Source organism: Histoplasma capsulatum (genome assembly GCF_000150115.1).
Source record: "Histoplasma capsulatum G186AR genomic scaffold supercont2.12, whole genome shotgun sequence".
In the NCBI taxonomy this organism is placed as follows: domain Eukaryota; kingdom Fungi; phylum Ascomycota; class Eurotiomycetes; order Onygenales; family Ajellomycetaceae; genus Histoplasma; species Histoplasma capsulatum.
The window spans coordinates 225,009-237,345 of NW_025544812.1; the positions used below are offsets into that span (position 1 = coordinate 225,009).

Below are 12,337 nucleotides of genomic sequence, written 5' to 3' on the forward strand. Positions count from 1 at the left end.
AGAGAGCAGACTTAGGGAGTTCTGGGGAGTAGCATAGAGAGTAGTAGTATAGGCAATGATATCATGTAAGGATAGGAAATAGCGGATTGAAACGTGGGAGACTGACAATGGGAATTGAAATGCTCCGTCGGCGTTGGGCAACATCGGGGAGCATTGCGGCTCCAAAACAAAAGACCGTTGGCCCGGCAACATCGCATCGGGTTTAGTGCATCTCAGCCCTGTGGCAATTAATCACGTGAACAATTAGTCAGTCAACACAATATTCACGTGATCCACAGAGCCCTCGCTTCGACAATTTCCTTGAACAATTCTATCTGGAACCATCATCACCATTCAGCAGCGATTTGCACACGAAGGTTGAGGAAGACAATTTGTCGAGGTATGTGGAAACGAACCTTTCTCACTACCCTCTTTATTGCTGGTTTCTAAACCCACACATAACCCTCCCCAAATGAACGTATAAAATATCGTAAAATACCAGTGCTCACAATTAACCACCTCTCCCACCACAGGCCTCCGTTAAAAATGCAGATCTTCGTAAAGACCCTTACGGGCAAGACCATCACCCTCGAGGTGGAGTCTTCCGACACCATCGACAATGTCAAGAGCAAAATTCAGGGTAAAGTCAAAACCGCAACAGCTCCCCTTTATCACCTACTTTCTTTTTCTTCGACTTCTTCTAACACTTCCCCCCTTCAGACAAAGAAGGCATCCCCCCAGACCAGCAACGCCTAATCTTCGCCGGCAAACAGCTCGAGGACGGCCGCACCCTCTCCGACTACAACATCCAGAAGGAGTCGACCCTGCACCTCGTCCTACGCCTCCGCGGCGGCGCCAAGAAGCGCAAGAAGAAGGTCTACACGACCCCGAAGAAGATCAAGCACAAGCGCAAGAAGACCAAACTCGCCGTCCTCAAGTACTACAAGGTCGATGGCGATGGGAAGATCGAGCGCCTGCGCCGCGAGTGCCCTACTCCTGAGGTATGTTCTATGTTTGATGTTTTGTGTATCAGAATATACATATATGTATATATATATGTGTATATGCCCATCCTGCGTGGGCACTACTCTCGCCGTCACTCCCCGGTCCAGTTTCACGGAGTAATCATAAACTAATATTCGATGAATGTAGTGCGGCGCCGGTGTTTTCATGGCCGCCATGCATAACCGCCAGTACTGTGGGAAATGCCATCTCACCTACGTCTTTGACGAATCCAAATAAAAAAGTCGATAGGCGGAGCGGGGTGGAGGTTGGTTGGTTGGTTGGTTTGTCGGTTTGATTTTTGGTTCATCTGCTTCGGTACGAGACAAAAGGGGCAAAATAAATATATATTTTACTACCCGGGCCTGTACTTTAGAGTGTGAAATGAAATCAGACGACCTCCATATTTTAGTTCACTTTTTTTTTTTTTTCCTCCGTTGGGTGGGGATTTTTTCCGGATTCCGGATTGGTTCTTGCTTCGTCCGCCTCTTATACCAGCATCAAGCTGGTGTAAATCGAGCTCGATTGCCCCAGTGGCCTAGCCGGTTACGAGGCCCCGTGACAGTTGCAAATTTTGCGCTGCAGGGTGTGAGCATGCCACAGGTTCGAATCGCCGAAGGTCCAAAAAAGATCCTTACAACATAGGCACAGTCTCTTGACAGATGGGGGACATCTAAGTGCTTAAGTCACCCTCAGCATGTCGGATCACCATTAATTATACCCGATCAATGGCAGGTCTGTGGGGGTGGGGGTTTGTTGGAGGGTTAGCTTGGATTGAATTCGTCGCCCTTATACTAGCTAGCATGGTGCTGGTGTAATCGAGCTCACCTTTTTTTTTTTTTTGCCTCAGTGTATAAAATTTTTTTTAACTTTGTCACTTGGGCCCAAAAGATACGTAGTGCGAAGTGCAGATCGATAAACGTGAAGCATGTTGATGATTGATGAACGTTTGTTTCATTGTCTAATATATGTGTATGCTGCGGGTATTGTCTTCTCCCTAACTTATCATTATGGACAAAGCAAAGTGGGTAACGAACGCGGCATCATGACATTTCGTAAAATCGTGGTGAAAATATAGGAAGTAGAGGCAGAAAAGAAAGCTATACATACACCTGCGAAACATAGGGACGTGCCGTGGGAAATACAAAACAAGTTCGTGGCATATTCCTCCAGATATGCACTATAAACAGATAGATACCGCAATGGGGCCATCCATATAAGTTTCCTAGTGTTGTGTCGTACCATTTGGAAACCCGGCCTTCAGGTTGTCATACTTACTCTCTGGATAGCTCAGCGCATTCTCCGACGTCTCCAACTTTCCCCCAACTCCTTCAACAAAGGTGCCGATAAGACTGCCATTGGCTTTGTCTCCATTGCGGGGGTCTCTATCACCACTCGACTCCCACCACATACCACCACCAAGGCCCTTTTGAATAATATATTTTGTCTTCTCCTCCACCATCGCCACATTGTCATATGAAATCATAGTGCGAGAGGATGCATCATAGCTCCATGATGCACCGCAACCGCCCTTTTCAAGGCTATCTATGTGCTCCACGGCTCCCGCCTTGGGCAGAGATTTGTAATCCCAAATCCCTTTCTCAAAGCTGCCCTGGCCACCATCTCCATGGAAGGGAGTTCCAGGGCCGTCAGTGTCGGCGAACGTGCGCCCATATAATGGCATGCCCAAAATAAGTTTGGAGGGTGGCACTTTGCCGACGCCAAGGTAATAATCCACAGCTTCCTTGGTGGAGAAAGGAGTTGACTTTGGATTGGATTTTGAGGGCTCAATATTTGATTGATGGCCTGCTATCGTATCCCAGCTTCCGGAGTAGTCGTATGCCATTAAATTATAGAAGTCTAGATAGGGGGTCATTTCCGTGAGGCGGAGCTTCTCGAAATTTTGGCGACCTGGACCATATACATCAGTACCTTGAAGTGAGCAATACGCAACAGTGGGGCAATCTATGCATACCTGCCGGGCAAGCCACAGTTAGAAGGAATCTGCGATCTTTGCCGCCTGCACGATCGAGCACCTGGAAAGGAGATCAGCTTGGCAAATTGAAGATCTGGGTTCATTGAGACGTAAAAAATGTATCATACCTCTCTGGTTGTTTTAAGAAGCTCGACAAGGTTTTTTGCTTCCTCATCATCTGGTGATAATAGTATTAGCGAATGCAGCCCAATTTGCACAAAACATGGAAACGTAATTACATACCTTTGGGATATTCCCAGTCAACGTCAAGTCCTGTCGGTCACAAGAAGTCAGATAATTTAGTCACCACACACCCGAGATCCATATGGACTTTCCTTCGCGGTCTTCTACAGGCAGCGATATCACATACCATCAAATCCCAGGTTAAGCAGCAACTGCGTGGCAGATTCAGCAAATTTGGTTCTGGCGGCTGGTGTGCTCACGGCAGCGCCAAAATGGGGAGAATATGTCCATCCACCAATGGAAAGCAGGACCTTCAGGTGTCTATTCTGCTTTTTGAGCAGGAAAAGCTGCTTAACACAACCGTAGACATTGTTTCCAGTCTCACTCCATGAATCAGTTGGAAAATGCTTGTCGGTATCCGCCCAGGTATCGGTCAGAAAACTAAAATGGAACAAAGAGAGAAGCGGGATCGAATGTTAGGTAAAATGTAGCTTTTCAAGGAAACAATATGGGAAGGAAAACGGGCAACCATGGTGAAGACAACGTACACTTCTCCGCTTTCGGCGCGAACATTCGCGAACGCATACAGAACATGGGTCAGCTTTTTCACTGGTAGATCCTGTGGGTTGTAATTACGGGCGTAGATGGCCTGTACCATGAAATTAGCTAACAGCCAATAAGTCAAGGAAATGGAAATAAATATAACGCAGAACAAAACGGCCAGTCAACAAAGCGATAGCAAAAGACAGCAAAGTGGGTGCTGTTGTTTTGAGGGTATAATTCTTGACATATAGCCTGTTAAAAACAAAACATGCTTTGAAGTTTAAGATCCCTGTCCTAAACGGTTACAGGGATTCCGCAACACAAAACCGACGTCATCTTTAAAAACTTATAATTTAAGAGCAACTAATCAACAGTTTCAAAACAATGACTCTCAATCAACATACCCAATTGACGTAGTACACAATAGACTTATAGCCGTCAGGACTCGACATGTTATGTGATGGGCTGGGACTGGGGGGACTCGGCCTGGTTGGATATATGCTGGGCGGACTGGGAATTGGCGAACTAGGGCTAGGAGGTTTGGGAGTGGGTCGAGTGGGACGAACCCGACACGAGCCTTCGTAGGGGGACGGGGGTGTACTTTCAGATGTCCGCGAAATGACAGGATAATCTGCGGCGGGAGTAGAAATAGCGGCAGGAAAAGAAGAAGCAGAAGCAGAAGAAGAAGCAGAAGGAAAAGGAAGAGTAATAGTTGTTGTGCTGGTTACCCAAACCGTACTTCTCCAAACAGAAACGCAGTCGATTTTGTTATAGTCGTCAACGTCGTCCTTGGAGGGCAGCAGATTTACTGATGGACGACATCCAGGGGCGGCAGATACAGAGCTTAAAGCAGTGAACAACAGCAGTGCTACAAAGCACCAGGCTAGCGAACGGCAGCAGGGGAGCTGGTTTATAAATAAACCCTGACGGTGGCTGGCGGCAGGATGGTCATGGACATGGTCCTGTTTCCCTGCGCATGGCAGCTGGCGCTGCATGGGTGGATGTGTCATTTTGCCATGCTCCCTGCATGCAGATTCCTGTTTTTCGCCCTGCTTGTCGGATCGGTAGGCCTCATGATGCTGCCCCATGATTGTACAAATGCTGCAGATGGCTCCTACGGCAGACGCACGAAGTGAAAAGGGGTAGTATCCAGTGCCCAACAGTAAGCGTTGGGTGGGGCCCGGTTTTGATGCAATGAGCGAATGTCTGGATAGTTCAATTGCCCGAGGAGCAAAGAAGATGATGAACAATCCGGATGGCAATGATTAAAGGAGCGACACAGCAAGATATGAAGATGAAGATGAGGACGAGGACGAGGACGAGGATGGAGAGGGACTACATGGACACACAGCTCATACACAGTACATCCACCCTCTGCCATTCACCGGGTCTGAAACCCACTCCTTCTTTGTATCGCGGACATGGTGTGGTCGTGAAGGGCAACAGCAACACATCCCCACCCGCACCCACTGGGGACGCAGTAGGTTTCCCCCTTTCCTTCTGTCCATGGCTGCTAGCTACAGGGCAAATGCTGCGAAGAGACAGCGGGAAAGGGATGGATGGAGCCATCCTCGCCACTCCAGATCGAGCGGATCCAAGATAGACTTCAGGACCACCGATTTCCCGCCAGTTCGAGCCCACGAAACACGGGGGGGATAACGTTCAATCACAAAACTCGATTGAAACAGCTAGAAAACAGGCAGAGCGTTGAACTTCAACTCCTTCGTATCACAGTGCTGCTGGGCCCAGGGACAAACTGAGGTGTTTTTCCTGTAGATCGTTGTTTCATGTCGTCGTCACATCCAAGATCCAGCAAACTGTCCCAAGCCATGGCGAAGGTGGCTGCGGCTAGACGCCGCCCCAGCCGTGCCACCAACCTTATGTTATCTAGTTGAAAAAAAAAAAAGAAAGAAAGAAAAGCAAGAAAAGAAAAAGCAAAAAGGAAAAGAAAAGAAAAAAAGCACGTCCTCTAATGATCCTCTCCTCGCCCGCTGCCAGCTGACCATTTACTATCAACACAAGCAGTCATTCCGTTCCGCATTGCTGGAGCTGCTGCCATGTTGGGGCACTGGGCCGTTGTCCAGCATTTGTTTATCCATGCGCTTCCCATCTCCATCCAGCTCCAGGTTAAATAAACAAGCGGGTGATCGATGGTGATCAGTCTTCCGCCGCTGTGGGGCTGCGGGGGCTGACGGGGACATCCCGGATCACGATCCACGAGCGTGCATTTTTAACCTGCAACAGGAAAAGCGGTAAAGGGGGTGATGTATGGGGTGGTTCGAGGATCCCTTCGACCCTGGGAGAGGGGTTTGATACAAACCCCTTATTCATAGAATTCCTGTTCTCCCGAGGTTCCAAAACACACTACAGATGCGAAAAGTGAGTTAAAAAAAAACCAAAATAAAATAAAAATTGCGAGCAGTAAATTACTAACAACAATACATAATATAAAAACAATAAGAGTGGTAATATAGCAATAACGTAATAAAACAACGGTCGTGACGACAAAATAATAATGATGATGATGCGATGATGAGAATTAATCCTCCTCCCGAGGGGACACGCGAACCACGGATCGCTGGCTCCAGACCCAACGCCCAAAACAACAACAACAACAACAACAACAACAACAACTCAGAAGAATGCAACACCCCCTTAGACCACCTAGACCCTCTAGGGCACCACCAGCAACAACAAACCAAGCAACAACAACCAACAATAATAAACAATAGTAGCAAGCAACCAGGCAACCAACCAACCAGGTGACCAACCAACCAACCAACCACTTCCGAGGGCTGGAAAAGGCCAAGTATGGTACCTTAGCGGATTAGCTTCGGCCAAGATGAAGCAGGAGGGGTTGTGAGGTCATCCATCCAATCCATCCACCTATCCACAGATACCAATGGTGTCTAAGAAATATGTAAATGAAATCCCGCATCATCGCATCCCCGCATCTCCAAAATCCTTGGGATAATTGATACAAACTCAGAGGAGGAGGTTTGGTCCCTGCATGTGCATATATTTTATGTATATACTATTGTGCGATAAACACTGCGTGGTAAGCTAGGCGTAAATATATACATACACGAAAAGCTCAAAAGAGGTACCTTCCAGGGCTTCAAGAGAAAAATAAATAAATATATATATATAAAATATATATACCTTAAAGAGAAAAAAAGAAGAAGAAGAAGAAAAAAAACAAATCATGCGTGCTCGTTTTCCCTGACAGCCACAGCCGCTCCGGCCTTCTCACCCGTCTCTGCCTCCAAGCCCACCAGGTCCAGCGCATTCATCGCGTCCTCGCGGTCATTCAGCTTGTGGAACGTGAGCCAGAAAATGATGCCGGCACTGAACGACGCGACGCACAGGCCCACAAACATCCACAAGATGGCGGGGTCGTACACGGCCGGGAGCAGGGCCTCGCCGAGCGCGGAGCCAAACGCGTTGGTCAGCAGGTACATCGACTGCACGAAGCTCTTCATGGAGGGCGGCGCCTTGGTGTACGCGTACTCGAGGCCGGAGACGCTGGCGAAGATCTCGGAGATGCCGATGAAGACGTATGCTGGCGTCTGGATGCCGATGTGCACGCGGTTGCCGCGCGCGACGCCGTCGACGATCGACAGATCGCAGTGCGGGTGCTCGTAGCATGGACCTGCGGAGTAGATGAGGTGCTGGACGATGGCGGCGTACATCATTGCCAATGAGCCGACGATGAAGCCGAGGGTGATGCGGCTGATGGGGCGGAATGGGATATGCAGCCGCTGCAGAATGGGGTATACGAGGCGGTCAAGGACGGGGATGAAGACGATGATGGAGATCGCGTCGAAGTTCTGCATGAGATCATTCGGAATGCCATGTCCTTCCATTTGGCCAGCTGCACAAGGTGATCGTTAGCTTTTTCTTCTTCTTCTTCTTCTTCTTCTTCTTCTTCTTCTTCTTCTTCTTCTTCTTTCTCCTCTCTATCCCGTCCGTTCTGAGTATCGTTACGTACCTTGTGTAACAAAGTTGCCAGAGAATTGACCATACACAACCCAGTAGATGGGATAGAATGTGAACACCCGGCAAGCAACGAGGGCGCGCTTGAGTTCGTCGATAAAGTGGTCGTTCCAAGGGAACGTCTGGCCGCCACCATGCTCCAACTGGAAGGAGTTTTTGGGCGCGTCCATGTTCCGGTTCTTAACCATGACCCAGATAGCCCTGAACGCATCGGTGATGACCGATCCAGTTGGCGGGCGGACGATGTAGTATTTACGCCCGAGGATCAGGACAGAGGTTCCAACAAGGAAGACACAGAGCGTGAGAAGAAATGCGGACCAGAAGCCAACATCTCTTTCCATGTACGGAGTGGCCAGAAGGGAGAGCGAGCCGATGTTGATGCAAGCGTAGAAAATCATGTAGATCCGTTGGATGGTCAGGGCGGGATCAATGATGACACGCTGACCCTTCTTGGTGGTCTTGATGGCCATCTTCTTGCGCTTGTATTGGTCCGCGATTAGGGGGGCCACGTTCGATTTGATGCCACCAGTGCCGATGCCGATGATGATGATCGCAGTGACACAGCCGCCCAGGCCAGCACCATGTGCAAGTGAAGGCGGGAGCGATGTCAGAAGCAGGATGACGAGACCGACGATATATACTATGCAGAACCAGAAGATGGCCATATATTTCCCCAGGTATTGATCCGCAACGATAGCACCAAAGATAGGGGTTACTAAACACACAACACACGGATCCCCTCAGCATACAATGATCACCATCACCTAATAAGCAGATCGTAGGGTCACTTACCGTAGCACCAGAATTGGAAAAAGGTGGTTAGACCAGTTGCACCCTGGTGACCCAGGCCTAGAGGTAAAATAAAAACGTCAATGACAACTCTTCATCGCGATTTTTTTTTTTTTTTTCAGACAAGACATATATGGAGGAGAAACAAAGTTTGTCAATCAATCATACCAAGAGCTCCTCGACCCAGACTGCCATCAAGAGGCCGCTGTATGTAATTCTGGAACAGGCCGTTCATTCCATAGTACGTGAAGCGCTCTGAGAGCTCAACCATGGCAACCAACCATGCCGACAAGGGAAGATTCTCAGCGACATGCTGCAGGGTAGCTTTCTCAAGATCGGTCGGCTCCTCTCCATCTGGGGTCAAGATGTTCTCCGGATCAGAAGCGGAGTCATGGACAGCCAACTTGTTATTATCCTCAACACCAAAGCCCTTCTTTTCATCGAGGGTATTGGCAATGGGTTCTTGGGGAAGCCTTTATATCCAGATCTAATTAGTCCACCGGTCTGTCCACTCGTCCACTCACTCGTCCACTGCAAGCGCCATCCAAAACAGGAACAAACGCAGAGGGAACTCACACAACTGCGTCAATCTTTTGTTCAGCCATGATGCTTATGCCCCCTTTATTTGCAGGCAGTATCACAGTATCACGGTATCACAGTATGACAAGAAAGTTAAAATGACTGTGGGGGCAGCGCACCTCTTAAAGGAGACAAGACGCGAAGGGAAAGAATTTTCTCCGCAGCGCGCAGGAGGAGGGTTATGTAAGGAGCCCTCATCGTCAGGGTCATGCTCATGACAACTTACTCGCAGTCGCAGCGCTGCTTAGCTCAAACCTTCGGCTGGGGGGGATTCCCCACAAACGGCAGCCCGAGAAACGTTCTGCGCGAGAGGGTAGCATGGTGCGCATCCCTACCTAGGTACTACTACATGCTTACCATCATCATGTAACAATATGCACACACACACAAACACACACACACTCACACAAGGTGGGCCGTAGTTAGCCGAAACCATTGGTTGAAAACTCCCAGCTTGAAGTGGGATTGGGAGAAAAAAGCATAAAATATCTATCGTGGCCGGCCCGAGTACGCCCGTTCCATGGGTGTGACCAGCGGATATGGCTAGATGCTCGAGTCCCAGATCTGGTAGGAATGCAAAACGAAGAAGCGAAGAAGAAATAAAAGGAAAAAGTTAAAAAGTGAAAAGCAAAAAGGAAAAAGGACAGAAAAAAGAACTTAATTTTGAGGGTCTCTCGCGGGGCTACTTTCGGCTCCGCTGGATGCTCTCCTTCGGCACCAATGGTATCCGTTGGAATTTTGCCTTCCCAAGAGTGAAAATATCATCACGGCACCAGCACGAGTCTGCTGCTGTCCCTCCATCGACCTTTGCAAAAACCCGGCTGATGGGTCCCCATCTCCCGATGCACGCACATCTCCGCTCCAACTACTGCACAGTAGGATGTACAGTACGGACGTACAGACTTATCAAGCACAATGGTCGATCAGAACAAGCAATTTTAGTGGCTTGGGCCCGATGCTTGTGTGCCTGCTTGCCCGACGCCACCAGCCGTGGCGGGCTCCGGCGGCTTGGCACCGCTAGCATCGAGCGGGCAGCGAAGAATTTTTTTGCCTTCAGCTGGCAGCAGGTTTTTCCAGCCGATGATCTCTCACCTGAAGTTGGCGCGGTGCGCTGGTGCTTACCAAGCGCTGAGGAGAGAGAAAGAGAAAAGGAAGGCCTGCTAATCCCACCTAGCGAGGTGACATTCGATCCACAGTAAGTTGCAGGGATGCTAGTTACTCCAACATTCGCCTTGGAAGTTGGTGAACCCACGTCCGGCCTGCGGGAGCTCGGTATCAGAAGCCAGGATTCCAGCATTGCATTCCCATTATCTGCCACAGGTCTGCCGACTCCGGCACGACGGGAGAGACACAGAAGTTGCAGCAGTGCTCACTGCTCGCTGCTCAGTACGGAGTACCGTCGACCACGGTCTCCAAAAAGGAAGGAAAAGGAACAAAAAGAAAAGGAAAAGGAAAAGGTTCAAAAACAAATTTGCTCCGTGGTGGCCACCCGTGTGTGCAATGTGCGTGCTGTGGAATATTCGGTGAAGCTTCTACGCAGCACGCTAATCCCTTCGATGTCACCTTGCGGATCGTCGGGCGCCAGGTGATGGTTCAGCTCGTTGAAATCTGGGTCTCACGCCTGTCCATGAAAAGAATTGCCCAGCAGCATCATGATACCGGGTAGATCGGGGATCACAGAACTCTCCGAACTTTGGGATGGAGCTTTGAATGGAGCTTTGAATGGAGCCTTTTTCTCCTTTTTTCCCCAGTCGTCGCCAGAGACAATTAGTAGCCAGACAATTCACGCCCACGCAGCAAACCTGCTGGAAACAACAACTTGATGCGGGTATCCCTGTAAACCCCCTCTTGATTTCGCCCGCTCCGCTCCATCATCGCAGTGGATGCCTTGACTCATCGTTTGTCTCACGGTACGGACTAGCTTATCCAGGACTCTGACGCTCAAAATCCGTTTTCTCCTTCCTTTGGTTGAGGTGGGGAGCAAGTAGACTCAAATTCTTCCCTCCTTTCTTCCCCTCAAAATTATACAGGAAGTATCCCTTGTGTTTCCAATGGTCCGTACAGAGAGCGAACGACTCTATCATTCCCTCTGGACCAGAGGAAGAGACGGGAATCCTTCCCTGATCGCAGGGAATGCATGTAAGCCAGCTAAACCGATGTGTGCCAATTGATTTGCCTAGGGATTCGGGATGCATCAGAGCTAACAGGGGCGGGGGAGGGGTGAAATTTTTCAGAGGATTATTATGCCTGACATGGAAAAAGGTCGTACGCAGTATAGCTTGAAACGAAACCCCTGGGTTTCTCAAAAATCTCCACTGTTTGGAAACTTGACTCGAATAGCTCTTATTCAGCTATTCTCTCCGAGTTGAATCAGGCTCTGAGGACATGCGGAAATCCATGATAGTGCTATGTACTCCGCACACGGCAGCTTGTTCACTCCGCAGAAATGCCAGCGTCATATTGTGGGTTACCTCGAAGCCCTACCTGCTGGAATGTCATCATATCCCCACACCAAGCACTGTCGGCGTCCTTTCATGGGTAGGTGTGGAGTGCCAGGTCTCATACATATATACGGAGTACGTACTCTGTACATAACCCGCAGTTGAACCGTGGAATCATTGGAAGTCACTGAAAAAGTCGGTTGAACGGAGAGAATCTTTTTTTTTTGTTTTAAATACAATGCAAAGCAGCAAGTTGCCGGGAATTCATGCGACAAACCTGGGCTCCCTAACCCGACAAGTTACATATGCGGGTATACCGGCCAACTTCCCCGGTCCCTCGTGACTGTGGAATGAATATCACAAGTGCCCAGCACAACCCCGGAGACATCCCTGGGTTTCTGCCGTATGTCATCCTTTGGAAACTCAGTTTGAGGGAGAAGGAACAGACAAACCCCCACCATATCCCCACCCCCTCCCCTGATGATAATGAGCTTAACTCAGCCATATCATGCCGCGATATGTGCCGACCCAAATGGCGAGGCCGAGGGCGTTTGCAGAGGTGGTTGTTTTTTTTTTTTTTTTTTTGAAACTGCCAACAATGTCTATCATGATGATTTTCATCATCGTTACTCAGCGTTTAAGGGACTGCTGGGCCCTCATCCGAAACTGCTCGTTGAGTAACCTGTTGAGCAAACATGGGGTTCCTCGTTGAGCCCAGCTCGTGCTCGGCCAATGAGTGGATAATCGCCGACTCCTGATCGGAAAGGAGGGAACAGGGGCTGCTCGTATTTATAAGCAACCAGGGGGATTGGCCTTTTCTTTTTCGTTCCCCAAGCCAACCCGCGATTCC

At 49.2% G+C, this 12,337-nt stretch overlaps 4 protein-coding genes across 4 annotated transcripts; 2 read left to right on the forward strand and 2 right to left on the reverse strand.

Annotated features, from left to right (window-relative positions):
* Positions 1-525: 525 nt before the first annotated feature.
* On the forward strand, positions 526-1,397 carry HCBG_07404 (ubiquitin; the record flags this gene model as incomplete). The annotated part of the gene is made up of 3 exons (XM_045434453.1): positions 526-619; positions 706-980; positions 1,132-1,397. The coding sequence occupies 3 exons, from the start codon at positions 526-528 to the stop codon at positions 1,219-1,221; spliced, it is 459 nt and encodes a 152-aa protein (XP_045284660.1).
* Positions 1,398-1,914: 517 nt separating this feature from the next.
* Positions 1,915-4,958, reverse strand: HCBG_07405 (chitinase; the record flags this gene model as incomplete). Its single annotated transcript, XM_045434454.1, has 7 exons — positions 1,915-2,892; positions 2,957-3,017; positions 3,085-3,134; positions 3,200-3,229; positions 3,327-3,580; positions 3,688-3,788; positions 4,087-4,958. The coding sequence occupies 7 exons, from the start codon at positions 4,768-4,770 to the stop codon at positions 2,207-2,209; spliced, it is 1,866 nt and encodes a 621-aa protein (XP_045284661.1).
* Positions 4,959-6,742: 1,784 nt separating this feature from the next.
* HCBG_07406 (di/tri peptide transporter 2) lies at positions 6,743-9,072 on the reverse strand (the record flags this gene model as incomplete). Its single annotated transcript, XM_045434455.1, has 5 exons — positions 6,743-7,556; positions 7,674-8,393; positions 8,428-8,442; positions 8,636-8,940; positions 9,044-9,072. 5 exons carry the CDS (start codon positions 9,070-9,072, stop codon positions 6,886-6,888), a joined length of 1,740 nt encoding a protein of 579 aa, XP_045284662.1.
* A 675-nt stretch (positions 9,073-9,747) lies between these two features.
* On the forward strand, positions 9,748-10,635 carry HCBG_07407 (uncharacterized protein; the record flags this gene model as incomplete). Its single annotated transcript, XM_045434456.1, has 2 exons — positions 9,748-10,241; positions 10,434-10,635. 2 exons carry the CDS (start codon positions 9,748-9,750, stop codon positions 10,633-10,635), a joined length of 696 nt encoding a protein of 231 aa, XP_045284663.1.
* Between the last annotated feature and the right edge of the window lie 1,702 nt (positions 10,636-12,337).